Source organism: Hypanus sabinus, chromosome 10 (genome assembly GCF_030144855.1).
Source record: "Hypanus sabinus isolate sHypSab1 chromosome 10, sHypSab1.hap1, whole genome shotgun sequence".
NCBI lineage: Eukaryota > Metazoa > Chordata > Chondrichthyes > Myliobatiformes > Dasyatidae > Hypanus > Hypanus sabinus.
In genome coordinates this window covers 21,977,362-21,995,019 of record NC_082715.1, presented here as the reverse complement: position 1 = coordinate 21,995,019, position 17,658 = coordinate 21,977,362, and the positions used below count along the sequence as shown (strand labels likewise).

At 40.5% G+C, this 17,658-nt stretch overlaps 1 protein-coding gene across 1 annotated transcript in view; it reads right to left on the bottom strand.

The window, feature by feature from the left end:
- Positions 1–240: 240 nt before the first annotated feature.
- The window catches only part of clvs2 (clavesin 2), a 106,706-nt gene continuing 89,288 nt past the window's right edge, over positions 241–17,658 (bottom strand). The window contains exons 3-5 of the mRNA XM_059981236.1: positions 15,263–15,373; positions 13,744–13,964; positions 241–325 (exon numbers count right to left, since the gene is read on the bottom strand). Of these exons, the coding sequence (XP_059837219.1) occupies positions 241–325; positions 13,744–13,964; positions 15,263–15,373 (417 nt within the window). The remainder of the gene's footprint in view (positions 326–13,743; positions 13,965–15,262; positions 15,374–17,658) is intronic.

The window sequence follows — 17,658 nt, the reverse complement described above, 5'->3', positions numbered from 1 at the left end:
GTATTTACAATAAAGTTGGCACTTCCACTTTTTGAATAAAGACATTATTTACCAACAGTTACCATCCAATGGGCAGGCAAGGGTGCATCTGCAAATATTACAGCCTATTTCTAGTTTGCAATGTCCATACCAAGTGACATGTTACCATGGCATTTTACACAGAATACTCTGTGTTAAGCGCAGAACCCCCCTTGAAGAAGTGCTTTATTCTCTCTTGAATATTCTGTGGCCTGGAAGGTGTTAATCCAGGGAAAGCAAAGGTTGGGTGTTTTCATCGTCTTTATCTATGTGTTTCAGAACTCCAGCTTCGACCACTGATTGGGATCTAGAAAAACCAAAGCACAGTACACAAGAGTAGGATGAGTTTATTTTGACTTTGTATTCCCCCCCCCCCCAAGACATTCAAGCCTGTTATTCTTGAGCCTGCTCTTGCCTATCTGCTCAGTCACCTGGATAAGGCCACAGAGGACAGCTGGTATCCAGGGAAATTTACCCAACTTGCCAGCATTGAGTGGAGAGTAGGAAAGGACACAAAATAAAAACATAAACAGAATATTCTGATGCAGCCTGGGAGCCATTAGATTGACAGTAGATTTTGCAATCAATTGCCTAGCAACCTATACACAGTACTGTGCTCATATGCGTAGCCAGGGTGCCTAGGACTATTGCATAGTACCATAGTAATTTTATGTATTGCACTGTACTGCCGCTGCAAAACAAAATTCATGAGATATGTGGGTGATCATAAATCTGATTCTGGAGGAGGAGGATGGGATGGTGTCTGGCCTCACTGATAATCCCTATGCCAGGGGGCCACCTCTCTCACACATGCTCAGCAACTTTCCCGTGATCTGCCCTCGGTTACGCAAAGAGAAGTTTACAGCGGCCAATTAACATACTGCCACGTCTCTGATAATGTGTCAGTGCAGAGGTGGCGGGGGATAATGGAACCCATGCAAATGGCGGAAGAACATGCAGAATCCTCAAATCTTCTGCAGAAGAACAAATGTGATTCATACGAGGTCATCCATCATATGGAGAAGATAATGCATGGGCCTGTTTCCAAATCAACCCCCCGCTACTCAGAACTATTACCAAGGATAGGACAGAAGTCTGCATTTGGGGATCCAGATTCTATTTCAGGCAATACTGGGAGACTGTCACAGTGGCACAGAGACCCATTTGCATCTGACCATTGCATCTTTGTCCACCTAGTCTCCTGAGAAGGAGCCTGATATGCAAGGGGTCCTTGCAGACTGTTCCATCAGATGACTACAGGCCGCAGTTTGAAGCTGGGTGGGCCTGCACAACAGGAACTTTACAGAATGTTCTAAGCTATCTCCTTACACTCCAACCAGAACAGAGTGACTTTCTCGAAGGCAGAATAGATGCCACCTCATGTCTACAAGGAGACCATGTTAAAAACTCGACCAAAGAGAAGAACAATTTCCTTCAGTGTTAGACCACTGATCAACCATTCTAGCTGGATGCCACACACCCACTCTATTAGCCCTGTATCTGCGCTTCACTGTAAACACTTTTCAACCACATTTTATAATGCTGTTTACACTGTAAATACATGCTGGTATTTATGTATTTTGATTACAACAAAAAACAACAAATTCAACAATTTCAAAAACGGTGCCTGGATTGGGGAGCATGCCTTATGAGAATAGGATAAGTGAACTTGGCCTTTACTTCTTGGAGCAATGGAGGATGAGAGGTGGCCTGATCGAGGTATACAAGATAATGAGAGGGATTGATCGTGTGGATAGTCAGAGACTTTTCCCCAGGGCTGAAATGGCTAACAGGAGAGGGCATAGTTGGAAGTAGGTACAGAGGAGATGTCAGGGGTAAGTTTTTTATGCAGAGTGTGGTGAGTGCGTGGAATGGGCTGCCAGCAGCGGAAGTGGAGACGGAAGTGATAGGGTCTTTTAAGAGACTCCTGGATGGCAACATGGAGCTTAGAAAAATAGAGGGGTATGGGTAAAGCCTAGGTAGTTCTAAGGAAGGGACATGTTCAGCACAGCTTCGTGGGCCAAAGGGCCTGTATTGTGCTATAGGTTTCATATGTTTTAACAGTTATAAAGAATTATATAAAAATAACATTAGAGGTAGGGATATGGAATAAAATGTGAATGTTTTTGTTGCATGCTGTGCCAACACACCAAAGCAGATTCCTAATATATGTAAATGTATATGGTGAATAAAGTTGATCCTTGATCATTCTACCTGAACAGCAAGTGAAAAAAACTCTGAATGACTGAGGAACTAAATGGAATTAATCATTTGTCCCTTCAAATCTGTCTAGTGTTAAGCATCCTCGTGTTAATTTTACAATTCCCATGAACTTCATGAAACAAAACTACAGCTGGTGATAGAGCTGTCAAAATATTGATACACATTTCAAACTCCAGCTTACAGATAGAAATTTCTCAATGAAACTGTAATTAGAATAACATGCAGGGTGCTGAACTCTGGTTCAGTTCCAGTAAAGTCTGAGTACTTCACTGGTGACTGGGAATATTGGCTGTTGTACATCTGGGCAGCAAGGGAAAGTTCCTAGTGGTGACAACAAGAATAGGCAAAAGCACAGGTTAATTTTGAATATGCTTTCAACAATAGGACTGCTTACCCTTTTTTCTTTGCTTCAAATTTAACCATATATGTAACTGGAGTGACAGGGACTTTTGCATGATACTGTAATGATTTTATGTATTGCATTGCACTGTTGATACCAAAAAAAAATCAAATTTCATAACATGTGTTTTGAAACTGGAGAGAGTTCAAAGGAGATTCACAAAAAAGTTTCCAGAATTGAATGGCTTGTCATATGAAGAGCGTTTAATGGCTCTGGGCATTTTGGTATTCACTGCTATTCAGAAGAATGAGGGGTGACCTCATTGAAACCCATCGAATGCTAAAAGGCCTTGACACAGTGGATGTGGAGAGGATGTTTCCTATAGTGGGAGAGCCTAAGACCAGAGGACAGCCTCAGAATAGAGGGGTGTCCGTCTAGAATGCAGGTGAGGAGGACTTTCCCTAGCTAGAGCATGGTGTATCTATGGGATTCTTTGCCAAATACAGCTGTGGAGGCCAAGTCTTTATGTATATTTAAGACAGAGGTTGATAGATTCTTGATTGGTCAGGGTATGAGTAGATACAGAGAGAAGGCAGGAGATGGGGGCTGAGAGGAAAATTGGATCAGCCATGATGAAATGGGGGAGCTGACTCAATGGGCTACATGGCTTAATTCTGCTCCTTATGATAAATGTGATTCTGATATGGGGCTCTATTGTGCACTGAGAATGGGAAGGGGGCAGGGAGAGGGGAATCATGGTTGGGAAGAGGGGGAGGAAGAGGGGAGGAAATGGGAAGCAGCAGAGAGATGTTCTGTAATGATCAAATAAAACACTTGTTTGGAATCAAATAACTTTGCCTGGTTTCCTCAGGGCTGAGTGCATCAGCACCCACGTCACCCCCTCCTGGTCCCGAGCACTTTTTCTGTGCCACCTGTCCCACACCCCTCCCACAGTACTCCACCCTCATTATTCCCAATATCCTTTGCTCCTGCCAGATCTACAAACTCACTGTCTGATCCATGTTGACAATTACTTGATGAAAATGGAATATCCACATGTTATAGATACAAGTATTAATATGTATTTCTAAGTCTAAATTTGTACTGTCACCCTCAAAGTGGGTTTAGACTGAACTACAAAACCAGGTATTAGAACATGTTAGGTCTGCTCTTCAGGTGTAATTTAGTCACAGAAAAGCTGTGAAAGATTTTCAGATGACTGAGAATTCAACAGTGCATGTTGAAGCGGCAACTTAAATTACAATTAGACTCCTGCATAGTTCTGTATTATAACTAGGCTGCTGTGAGTAATGGATGTCTGAACAGTCTTCTCTGCTCAGGATGACTATGCAACCTGGCCCAGCAAGCATCCATGCTAGAACAAAGTGACAACAGAATCATTGAGAAATGACGCACAAAGGCTGAACAAACAACCACTGTCAAAAGAAGATAAACTGTACAAGTACAAAAGAAAGTAATAAATAATACTGAGAACCATCTGAAGACTCCTCAACCTTAAGGTGAATGAACACCTTTAATGTGGTGCTGGAAGGAGCTACTCGTTGTAATCAGCCCTCCTTCTATAGCCCCCTACCATCCTTTACACCATGAGCAGTATATTGCTGGCAAGCAGCCAATCAAAAAGAATTATGTTAATCTGGGATTTGTTAAGAGATTCAATTTCTGGTGGCAAGATTGAATTTTGCTGGCGGTCCCAGCATTATACTGGGAATGATGGATCCTACATTATTCAATCTCGGGCACATTGTTATTCAATGGAGAATCCAGGCCTGCAGGTGAGACAGCAAAGGAGAAGTTAAGCTTTAGTTTTAGTTTTAACATGTGTACTTTAGTTTAATGTTTATAACCTATTTCTGTGTTTTAAATAATTTTATTTTCTATTTTGTAAACTATCAAAGATATTAAAATCAGTGGATTACAACGGTAGCATATCAGTTAGCACAATGCTATTACAGCTTGGAATGTTGGAATTCAGAGTTGAATTCCAGCACTTTATAAGATGACGAGAGGTATTGATCGTGTGGATAGTCAGAGGCTTTTTCCCAGGGCTGAAATAGGTAGCATGAGAGGGCACAGTTTTAAGGTGCTTGAAAGTAGGTACAGAGGAGATATCAGGGTAAGTTTTTTTTTAACACAGTGGTGAGTGCGTGGAATGGCTGCCATCGATGGTGGTGGAGGCAGAAACAACAGGGTCTTTTAAGAGATTCCTGGATGGCTACATCGATCTTAGATAAATAGAGGGCTATGGGTAAAGCCTAGGTAGGGACATGTTAGGCGCATCTTTGTGGGCTGAAGAGCCTGTATTGTGCTATAGGTTTTCTATGTTTCTACTGTCTGTAAGTTTGTATGTCCTTCCAGTGAGCATTTGGGTTTCCTCCGGGTGCACGGTTTCCTCCCACAGTCCAAAGACATACAGGTTAGGAGGTGAATTGGTCATTGTAAATTGTCCTATTATTAGGCTGCGGTTAAATAGGTGGGTTGCTTGGCCATGTAACTTATTGGACCAGAAGGGCCTGTTCATGCTGTTTCTCTAAATAAATAAATAAACGGGACAGAAAGTGAAGCTCTATCACAGGAAGGAACTTTGGGTTAAAGCACACCAGGGACATTTCATTGGAGAGGAAATTGCCCAGTGAAGCACAATAGCTATTAGCAGTTCACCAGGAGCTGTAGGTATGGAACAAGGACTATGTTCCCTTGATTCCAGGATGTCAACCTTCAAGCACAAGGTTCTTTCCCGATATCAGATTGGAGCTCTATAAATGGATGAGCATTCATGAATATTCCAACAATCTTAATTCAAAGTCAAGGCAAAACCAAAGTCAGGTTGAGTAAGCAGTTCTGGAAGAAAGACCTGCCCTTATAGAATAAGTGCAGCCAGATCCATTCAGTTAGTTTTAGTGGTTAGCAATCTGTGATGTTTGCATATGTACACAGGAACACACACAAAATGCTGGAGGAGCTCAGCAGCTCAGGCAGCATTTATGGAAATGAATAAGCCATCAACGTTGCAGGCTGAGACCCTTCTTCAAGACTGAAATCTTAACACTTTACTCATTTCCATAGATGCTGCCCCACCTGCTGAGCTTGTCTATCATGTTGTGTGTATTACTTTGGATTTCCAGCATGTGCCGAACTTCTCATGTTTATAATAGGTACAGAGGATTTGTTCTTTGCGTCATAGAGTCACAGAGAAGAAAAGCATAGAAAAAGCCTTTTGGCCCATCTAGGACATGCCAAAACTATTTAAGCTACCTACTCCCGTCGACCCGCACCGGAATCATTACTCTCCATGTCCCTACAATCTATGTACCTATCCAAACTTCCCTTAGGAAGGCCTTTGACAAAGTGCTACACGTGAGGCTGCTTAACAATCTATGAGCCAATGATATAACAGGAAAGATTCTAGCATGGCTACAGCAGTGGCTGATTGGCAGGTGGCAATGAGTGGGAATAAAGGAAGCCGTTTCTGGCTGGCTGCCGGTAACTAGTGGTGTTCCACAGGATTCTAAGTTGGGATTGATTCTTTATACGTTGCATGTCAATAAGTTTGCAGACGATATTGTGTACAGTTCTGGTCACTGAATTATAGGAAAAATATCAACAAACTAGAGAGAGCACAGAGAAGATTTACCAGAAGTTTACCTGGGTTTCAGCACCTAAGTTACTGAGAAAGGTTGAACAAGTTAGGTCTTTATTCTTTAGAGCATAGAAGGTTGAAGGGGAACTTGATAGAGGTATTTAAAATAATGAGGGGGATAGATCGAGTTGATGTGGATAGGCTTTTTCCATTGACAGTAGGGGAGATTCAAACAAGAGGACATGAGTTGAGAGTTAGGGGGCAAAAGTTTAAGGGGAACACGAGGGGGAATTTCTTTACTCAGAGAGTGGTAGCTGTGTGGAACGAGATTCTAGTAGAAGTGGTACAGCAGGTTCGGTATTGTCATTTAAAGTAAAATTGGATAGGTATATGGACAGGAAAGGAATGGAGGGTTATGGGCTGAGTGCGGGTCAGTGGGACTAGGTGAGTGTAAGCATCAGCACGGACTAGAAGGGCCGAGAAGGCCTGTTTCCGTGCTCTAATTGTTATATGGTTATATGATATGAAGATAGGCGGAGGGGCAGGTAGTTTTGAGGAAGTAGAGAGGCTACAAAAGGACTTGGACAGATTAGGAGAATAGACAAAGAAATGGGAGATGGAATACAGTGTTGGGAAGTGTCTGGTCGTTCACTCTAGTAGAAGAAATGAAATAGTTGACTATATTCTAAATGGAGATAGAGAAAATACAAAAAAAAAACTGAGGTGCAAAGGGAAGGGAGTCTTTGTGCAGGACTCCCTAAAAGTTAATTTGCAAGTTGAGTCTGTGGCGAGGAAAGCAAATGCAATGTTAGCATTCATTTCAAGAGGACTGGAATATAAAAGCAATGATGTAATATTGAAACTTTATAAAGCACTGGTGAGGTCTCACTTGGAGTATTGTGACCAGTTTTGGTCCTCTTATCTTGGAAAGGATGTGCCGAAACTGGAGAGGATTCAAAGGAGGCTCATGAAAATGATTCCAGGATTGAACAGCCTGTCATCTGAAGAGCTTTTGGTGGCTCTGGACTTGTATTCACTGAAAATCAGAAGAATGATGGGTGGCTTCATTGAAAACTATCGAATGGTGAAAGGCCTTGAAAGAGTGGGTATGGAGAGGATGTTTCCTGTGGTGGGTGAGCCTAAGACCAGAGGACAAAGCATCAGAATAGAGGAGCGTCTTTTAGAACAGATATGAGGAGGAATTTCTTCAGCCAGAGAGAGGTGAATCTGTGTAATTCTTTGCCACAGGCAGCTGTATTGGCCAAGTCTTTATGTATATTTAAGGCAGAGGGTGATAGATCTTTGATTGGTCAGTTCTGGTCATCTCATTACAGGAAGGATGTGGATACTATAGACAGTGTAGAGGAGATTTACAACAAAGTTGCCTGGATAGGAGAATAGCTTGAGTGATCTTGGCCTTTTCTCCTTGGAATGACGGAGGATAAGAAGTGACATGATAGGGGTGTATACGATGATGAGAGGCTTTCATTGTGTGGATAGCCAGAGGCTTTTTCCCAGGGCTGAACTGGCTACAAGAGGGGACATAGTTTTAAGGTGCTTAGAAATAAGTACAAGAGCGATGCCAGAGGTAAGCTTTTCATACAAAGAATGGTGGGTGCATGGAATACATTGCCAGTGAAGGTGGTAAAGGCGGGTACAATAAGGTCTTTTAAGAAACTCTTAGATAGGACATGGAGGTTAGAAAAATAGAGGGCTATGCAGTAGGGAAACTCTAGGTTATTTCTAGAGTAGGTTGCATGATCAGCACAACATTGTGGGCCAAAGGGCCTGTAATGTGCTGTAGATTTCTATGTTTCTATTTTTCTGTGTCAGGGCATGAAGGGATATGGGGAGAAGGCAGGAGATTGGGGCTGAGAGGCTAACTGTATCAGCCATGATGAAATTGTGGAGCAGACTTGATGGGCCAAATGGCCTAATTCTGCTCCTATATCTTATGGTTTTAAACATTGAAATCAAGCTCGCATGCACCACTTGTGCTGGCTGCTCATACCACACACTCACAACCTTCTGAGTGAAGAAGATTCCCCTAATGTTCTCCTTAAATTTTTCAAATTTCACCCACATAATCTGGCTGTAATCCTACCCAACCTCACTGGAAAAAGCATGCTTGCATTTACTCCATCTATACCCCTTATAATTTTGTGTACACCTAACTAATCTCCTTACCAATACTGCACACAATAAGGTGCCACACATGAGGCTGCTTACCAAGTTAAGAGCCCACGGTATTAGAGGAAAGTTACTAATGTGGTTAGAGCATTGGCTGATTGGTATGAGGCAGTGAGTGGGAATAAAAGGATTCTTTTCTGGTTGGCTGCCAGTGACAAGTGGTGTTCTGCACCAGTGCTGTTGGGACCACTTCTTTTTATGTTGTATATAAATGATTTAGATGATGGAATAGATGGCATTGTTGCCAAGTTTGCAGATGATATGAAAATATGAAGGGGGGCAGGTAGTATTGAGGAAACAAGTAGGATGCAGAATGACTTAGACAGATTAGGAGAATGGGCAAGAAAGTGGGAAATGAAATACAACATTGAAAAATGCACGGTTGTGCATTTTGGTAGTAGAAATAAATGTGCAGACTACTTTCTAAACGGAAAGAAAATCCAGGAATATGAGATGCAAAGGGATTTGGGAGTCGTTGTGCAGAACACCCTGAAGGTTAACTTGCAGGTTGAGTCAGTGAGGAAGGCAAGTGAGGAAGGCAAATGAGGAAGGTTAGCATTCATTTCAAGAGGTCTAGAATACAAGAGCAAGGATTTGATGCTGAGGCTTTATAAGGCACTGGTGAGGCCTCACCATGAATATTGTGAACAGTTTTGTGCCCCTCATCTTAGAAAAGATGTGCTGGCATTGGAGAGGATCCAGAAGAGGTTTACAAGGATGATTCCAGGAATGAAAGGGTTACCATATGAGGAACGTTTGATGGCTCAATGTCTGTACTCTCTGGAATTCAGAAGGATGAGGGGAAAACTTTTGGATGTTGAAAGTCCTAGATGTGGAAAGGATGTTTCCCATGGAGGGCACAGCCTCAGAATAGAAGGGAACCCTTTCAAAACAGAGATGCAGAGAAATTTCTTTAGCCAAAAGGTGGTGACTTTGTGGAATTTGTTGCCACATGCAGCTGTGGAGGCCAGCTCATTGGCTGTACTTAAGGCAGAGATTGATAGGTTCTTGATTGGATATGGCATCAAAGGTCACGGGAAGAAGGCCGGGAATTAGGGTGGGGGAGAAGACAGAAAAAAGGCTCAATCATGATTTAATGGCGGAGCAGACTTGATGGGCCAGATGGCCTAATTCTGCTCCTATGTCTTATGGTTTTATGATGTAATACTCCAATTACGCCTCACCAACATCTTATAGAACTTTAATGTAACATTCCAGCTCTTGTACTCAATACCTTGATTTAAAGTGATGAGAGCTTCCTTTATGATCCTGCCTGCATATGACGCCATGTTCAATGAATTACAGACCCATACCACACTCCTTAGTGCCCTACCATTCGCTGTTTTAGACCGAAGTGCAAAATCTCGCACTTGTCTGCATTAAACTCTATCCGCCCTTTTTCAGCTCATTTTCCCGGCTGATGCAGATCTCTCTGCAACCACGATAACTTTCTTCATTCTCCACTATACCCCTAATCTTGATATCATCAGTAAATTTGCTCTCCCCGTTAACAACCTTACCATCCAGATCATTGATACAGATGGCAAAAGAACAAAGGACACAGCACCAATCCCTGCGGCACACCGCTCATCACAGGCCTCCAGTCAGAGGGGCAACCATCCACGACCACTTTCTGGCTTCTTCTTCAAAGCTAATGTCAAATCCAAATTACTACCTCATGTTGAAAGCTAAGAAACTGAACCTTCTTGACCAACCTCCCATGCAGGACCTTGTCAAATGCCTTGCTAGAGTCCATGCAGAGAACATCCACTGACTCGCCTTCATCCATTTTCCTGGTAACTTCCTCGAAATACTCCATAAGATTGGTTAGAAATGACCTATCACGCATGAAGCCATGCTGACTGTCCTTAATCTGTCCCTGTCAATCCAAATACTTATATATCTGGTCCCTTAGAACACCTTCCAATAACTAATGTCCAACTCACTGGTCTACAATTTCCTGGTTTATGTTTGGAGCCTTTTTTAAACAGCAGAACAACATTGGCTATCCCTGTCGCTAAGGGTGATTTGAATATCACTGCTAGGAACCCAGCAATTACTGACACTTGCCCCCCATACAGTCTAAGGGAACACCTTGTCAAAGCCCTGGGATTTATCCAGCCTGACTTCCCTCAGGATAGCAAACAACCCCTCCTCTGTAATCTGTGCAAGGTCCATGAAGTTGATGCCACTTAACCTCCCTTCTATAGACTCTATCTCTATCTCTTGAGGAAGTACAGATGCAAAAAAAAATATTTGAAATCTCCCCTATCTGTTTTGGCTCCACACATGAATTACTATTCTGGTCTTCCAAAGGACCAATTTTGTCCCTCGCGATCCTTTTGCTCTTAACATATCTGTAGAATCCCTTAGGATTCTCCTTCACCAAATATAGCTTCATGCGGTATTTCTGTGGTTTACTCTTACACAAGCATTAGCTCATTTTCAACCACACATTTTAACATGAGTTAATGAGCCCTCGATCTGAAAATTCATTTCATTAACAAAATTTGTTAGTATTCATGGCATGTTGCACGAGTACTTAGAGGTCAGATGTGCAATTTTTCTGAATCAGCTGTGGTCTACTGCTCTTAATGGTGGGCACTTTACATTTTGTGAAATAACCAGTCGATTATAACTTCAATCAATGACAAAATCCTTGGGGATACTGCCAGAATTATTCGCAGAGCAAAGGGCATACTTTGGAATAATGTGGCCATTAAAAGGTGTAAATTTTATGTAAATGCTATACCTTATATCTGTTTTGGGGGAATCAATCAAAAATTTTGGAGCTCCGTTCAGTCCTTCTAGTGGAATGAGAATAAAGATATTATTATATTCATCCCTCTAAAAGCTTGTATTCTGCCTGGGGTCTATAGATGATCAATCAGTCAGATAATAGGCAATGCAGTGACACAGCTAGCAGAGCTACTCTCTCACAACTGCAGTGACCCAGGTTAAACGTGAGCACCAGTGTAGAGTTCCTCTCTGTGACTATATGAGCTACTTTTCCCAAACAGTGTTGATCAACAGCTCCACCCCTAACCCACCACCATCCATTACCACTACTTTATCATTTCCTGTCGGAGTTACATTATGCACAAATGTAAATTTAATCTTGTACGTTATCCCAAGGTAAGGCTAGAGTTAAATCAGGGTTTGCTGGATGGCACAAACAAGCAAATAAATAAATAAATAATAAACACTCTGTTCTTTATCTTAATCTTTTTTTTAAATGTATGCTGCATTGGATCCAGAGTGATAATTAAGTTGTTTCCTTATAAAACTAAACAATCTTGAATCTTGAGTTGCTTCTATTTTCAAAATGCAAGTCTTTGAGTTGTGGGATATAGGTTAATTGGCCACTATAAGTCCATCCTAATGTGTGTCTGAATGATAGGTTTTTGAAGAGAAGGAAGTTGATTAGAATGTGGGAAGAATAAAACAGAAAAATGGTGTTTTGCTGTAAAATCAATGCCTGATGACTGATGTGAACTGAGTGGGCCAAAGAATCTGCTTCTGTATTGCGTGACTCTCCATATAATCTATTGAACATTGTTCGATGCAGTTTTTATTGCATTGCAAGATATCCTGGTCTTAATATTCCTTCATTGCCACTCAGTTTTGTAAAACTGCTTAAAATAGGAGACTCATCATTAAGATAAAACAGGACACAGACATGAGATCCTCTAGATGCTGGATATTTTGAAACATTGACTATTTATGCCCCTGCATAAGTGCTGCTCCATCCAAGAGGCTTGTTGTATGGTTTGGGGTCTTGTGTGCATCGATGACCCACAGAGCTATGTTGGCTGGAGTCAGGGCACTTGTGCTTTGGCTCGTGGTAGGGTCACCCATGCCAAACAGGTCAAAGGGTAGAGGCCAGATTAAGAGTGGCCCACCTGTCCTCCGGGTTCAGGGGTTCAGCTCAGGGCTAACAACCCTGACTGGTCAAAAAACAACTGTTACAAAAACAGCAATGAAAAATCTTTCTGTATCTGTGTGTGATGGTGTGGACAGACAGAGATGGAGGGCCTTCATTGCCCTAAATGTCAGCAATGCAACGGACAGTAAATATACATGCTGCCTGACTCACTGAATTTGCCAGCATTTTATGCATCCTGCTTAAATACTGCCAATGATGCACTGGTGTTTCGGCAGCAATGAAGGTCCTCCATCTTCGGTGACGTTCAGGGCTTCCTTCACCATGTCAGTAGCTTCCTCATTTTTCACTATTGTCAGTCATGCAAGTCTGGAGACTCAGGAATACCATCGCTCTCAGATATAGATGTTTCCGTAACAGTTTTGTTTTACCAGTTAAGGTTGTTAGGCCTGAGCTGAATCGCCAAACCTGGAGGACCAGCAAACCACTCTTAGTCTGGCCTCTAATCATTGACCTGTTTGGCATGGGTGACCTGACCAAGAGACAAAGCATAAAGCCCTGTCTCCAGCCAACATAGCTCTCATGTCATTGAGGCATGCAAGCCTCCAAATCATGACAAGATTAGGGTCCTCTTGGAAGAAATGAAGAGCTGGCTTTGGTAAACTGCAGATAGCACAAAACAGCAATTCATCATAAAGCATTACATTGATCTTCGTGACAACTTTCTCTCTCTCTTTAGCCCAATCCCTGCTATGATGTTTGCTAGCATTTTGGAGCAATTCAAGTTAATGTTCCTAACATCTCTGTAGAAATCTCTAACGAGATTCAATTAAAATGGTCACATATTATTGCTATCATGGCTGATAAAATGGAAACTTAGGGCTCACAGAATGAAATAATGTTTTGATAAGTTTCTGATGTCATATTTGGGATATTTTAAATAATGGAAAAGAAGTTTTAGTATTTAATATCCATATATATTGTTGTCTCTTACCAAATATCTTCAAGGCCGATTCCCTAATGGTTGGCATAAGCCAATAATATGGGCATAAAGGTTAACAAGATTATCCATCTTTTAAATTGTCGTAGGTCAAGTGGTCACTGGTAGTTGATATAGTGTCCGGGCGAGTGTTAGCATCTAGAAAAGGCTAATGGGAATCTAGGGAAAAATCCTGTATTACAAAAATAGAAATAATGTAGCGAATGGATGCCGCACGAACAGAGCAGATTCAATGGGTCAAAAGGCCAGTTCCCATGCGGTATGAATCCACAACTAATACTAATCATGAGTAGCTCTCTCAACAAGCCCACTTAAAATAAAATAAAATGTAAATTGGTACTTCTCAAGAACAAAGCAACCATGGACATTTTCCCCATATATATTCAGATAGATTGGTGCTTTTCTACTTGGCAGATTTTATAAATTGAGATACAGTTACCGGAGAGATATTGAGGCAGCGTTTCAAATTAGCTAAATAGAATACAAACCTCTTCATAGATTTTGGAGACAAGGACTTTTCCACATCTTTGAAAGACATATTATAGGAATCACTAACATATTCATTGTCATCATCATACTCGTGTTCCAGCAGAGTTCTTGCCCATGTTCCCATGTCATAGGGTGGCAGCATCCCTCCAAATTCTGAAGGCAAGATTTCGGGATGTATAAGCTGATGAAGACTATTTAGGTTATTTCCATGCATAAATATCTAGAAAGATGACATAGCAACAACATTCATGTTAATAATGGAATATTAAAGCTGCAGCACCTTTCAAAAGCATTTTTCATATTTAAATTAAAGTCCAACATGCTCCATAAGCTTACTATCTTGAAATATATTTGCCACATTTCTTTTCTGAAACAGCACATGCAAGTTCAGTATTTCCATTAGTGTGGGCTAAGAGGGATGAAAGTGACTACAAATTCCCATTTGTTTCTATGACCAAGGAAATGATTTGCAAATTAATAAGCAAATGTCAACCTACAAAGAACAATTAACCTATAAATGATCTTATGCTATCTGTAAACTCCAGCTGATCTCCAGTTATGTCTATTTATAATGATTGCACCTTATTACCTTAAAGATGCTACAATCATTATACAACACTGAGGAATCTGTTGCTATCAATTATGTGAATTTTCTGCTTTAATTTGCAAAAAAAAAAATCCCTTGAGCATTCTTAGGTCAGATCTATCCGAGGCAGGTACAAAGGTCTCTGTGCTTAGCATGAAGGAAAGTCCAACTGAAATATTGTCATCTTATTTATGATTTTATAACGAGACAGCAAAAAATCCAAATAGTGAGTATGATAATGATTTCCCGTGCTTACCTTCTGGGTGACAAAGAATGCAACATTATCTATTAATGCTGCACAAGTGCAGTTCATGTGTTTCTCATATTAGATTTTTGAATAGCTCGTTTAAAACACTCGTTGATACAAAACATTGCATTGATAAAAACGCTACATTGATACAAATGTAGAAATGAGCTGGTACCAAATGAGGCAAAACCTCAACATAAAGATATCGAACATGGAACAATCCTTTCGCTTCACAATCTCTGTGCCTGTGTTTTCATCGAAACAAGTATGAGTTTCCAACATTCAATTCAGTTACAAAGACCTTTCTCTAGGAGTGTGTGTCGTAACATATGCAGAGCACACCAGCGCTTCAGTGGACAAGCCTCCCTGTTGAGACTGCAGTTGGAAAATCGCCCTTAGCAGATAAGGAATTTGTCAGATAATAACAATTCTAGGGACAATTTGTTTTACATAACACAATGAAATAAACCTGATCTAAATTCGCTGCTGTGTCTTTTTCCATTCAAGGTCAATTCATTGTTTCTGTACACCCAGTGAGGTGATACACTTCAACATAAGTTTTAATAGACAATATTGCATTCCAAGCATCTTAGCACAGTTAATACCCATGATAATGTGTTAATGGTAATTTATTGATAACAAATTACTTTGTATCTTTTAATATTTTTGAATATATTTATCTCACCCTTTTTCTAGTCTTCTCTTTCAGGAAGGGCCTAATGACAGTATAAAGAGCATGAATATACCAAGGCTGATTGACAAAATGAATTCCTCCAAAACGAGAGGGAAAGCTGTCCTGAAATAAGAAAAATAAGCAATTAATCTTCCAGCTGTTATACTTCAGTAGATTTAATTGTTTGTCCCTTCACGCACAAGGCAAACAATATACAATGTTTGCTCAATTAAGAAAAATTGTACTGCTCTTGAATTCAATCTAGAACGCTTCATCCAACTAACATATTTAATTAGCATCTCCTTAAGGAACCAAAACCTAAAATCCTCTTTCATAAAATATTCAAAGTGAAGCTTACTTTCGCTCATTAATTGCAAAATACATGAGATTTTGTAGTGTGTTAATGGGAACGAGAATTATCAACCAATCGCAATTTGTTTTTCAAACTGAACCTTTAAAATGTATAAAGCACTTTACAAGTCATTTATGTCTAAATCTCTGGAGTGTACAATTATCAGAACAAATGGATGAGTGCCAGGAGAGAGAGAAAAAATCTGTAACAAAGGATTCAATGCCTTGCTGGATGCTGTATAGGTTAACATATCTTGAGGTCAAGGTAAGGTCAGGCATAAACAGAAAATATAATAACTAGAGTAATTTGCAATATTAACAATCATAACAGGAAAGATGGGCTAAAATCACTGGAATGCTGAAGCATAAAGGAACAGCTTGGCTTTTACATTTAATCACTAGCATTTAGGGAAATAAGTAACCAAACAATATATTGTTAACAATGACATAGCAATTACAATAATTTTATCATGGAAGTTATTTGCTGCATATACAATAGAAATCTGTGCCTATAAACGCTGCACAAAGACTAATTCCTTTACAAGAAAAGAGTTATAATTTGCAAGCAGACATGTTTTACAGTAGTCTGGTAATGAGAAGAACAGTAATTTTTAGATGGATAATGGAACATACAATAGCATAATCAAGTAAACATTATTAAACTTTTCATCTTGGGAGAATGGAAATTCCCTGCTGTTCAGCATCACTAAACTCACTAATCTCTATAACAAATTCCTATTGGAAAAATTGCCATATAACATGATGTTATGTGGCTGCAGTAGGTGGTAGCAACCACACAAGGGAAATCACTTAATACTACTTGGGGGAAGCTCCAATTGACATGTTTAACAGAGGAAGCTTAGAAGACCAAACCACCGGTTGGTAGATGACAGTGTAGAATTACTGGATAGACTTTCCCATTCCAAGAATCAGGCTTTCCTCAACGTTCATCCCTATGCAGCTGGGATCAGACACACATCAAGTCTTGAGAAATTCCTATGCTTAAAACACCTTAAGCATGAAAAATTCTGCAAATGCTGGAAATCCAGAGCAATACACACCAAATACTGGAGAAACTCAGCATGTCTGGAAATTAATAAGCAGTCAATGTTTTGGGCCCAGACCATACTTCAGGAATGGAAAAGGTGAGGGAGTTTTTTTTTACCAGGAGGAGAAATCAAAATTCATGCTCTCATCAGATCATGTGTTGTTCTCATTATTACCATCAGGAAAGAGGTACAGAAGCTTGAAGGCATACACTCAACGATTCAGTAACAGCTTCTTCCCCTCTGCCATCCAATTTCTGAATGGACATCGAACCCACAAACAATACCTAAAAACTTTTTTTTACACTACTTAACTATCATATATATTTATTTAATTCATGTTTTTTCTCTATTATTATTTATTGCATTGTATTGTTGCTGCAAAGACAACAATTTCCACAATACATGCCAGTGATATCAAACTAGATTCTGATTATGATCAGGATACAGGCTACCCAGACAGAATATAAGATTACTCCTCCACCCTGAGAATGGCCTCATCATGGCACAAAAGGGAGGCTACAGAATGATAAGTCAGGATGGGAATGGGAATGGAAATTAAAATGCTTGACCATCACAAAGTTCCACTTTTGGCAGATGGATCAGAGATGCTCAATGAAGTGGTCCCCAATTTACGATGGGCCTCACCAATGTAGAGGGAGCATCGGACGCAATAGCTGACTCCAGCAGATCCACAGGTGAAGTGTTGTCCTACCTGCGTAATGTCCTGGTTAAAAAGTTTACTCTTATGCTGTAGGTATTTCATTTTATGAGTTCTGTAAGAGCAGTCCGTTCTGCTTTAGGCATGTTTGGGTTTGAGCTAAAGAAAGGGGCTATATTGTTCATCTTAGGAATGTTGTGTCAGCCAATCATGGGGTTAGACTATGAGGAGAGATTGAGCTTCCTGGGACTGTACTTGCCGGAATTCAGGAGAATGAAGTGAGATCTTATAGAAACATATAAAATAATGAAAGGGCTAGATAAGATAGAGGTAGGAAAGTTGTTTCCACT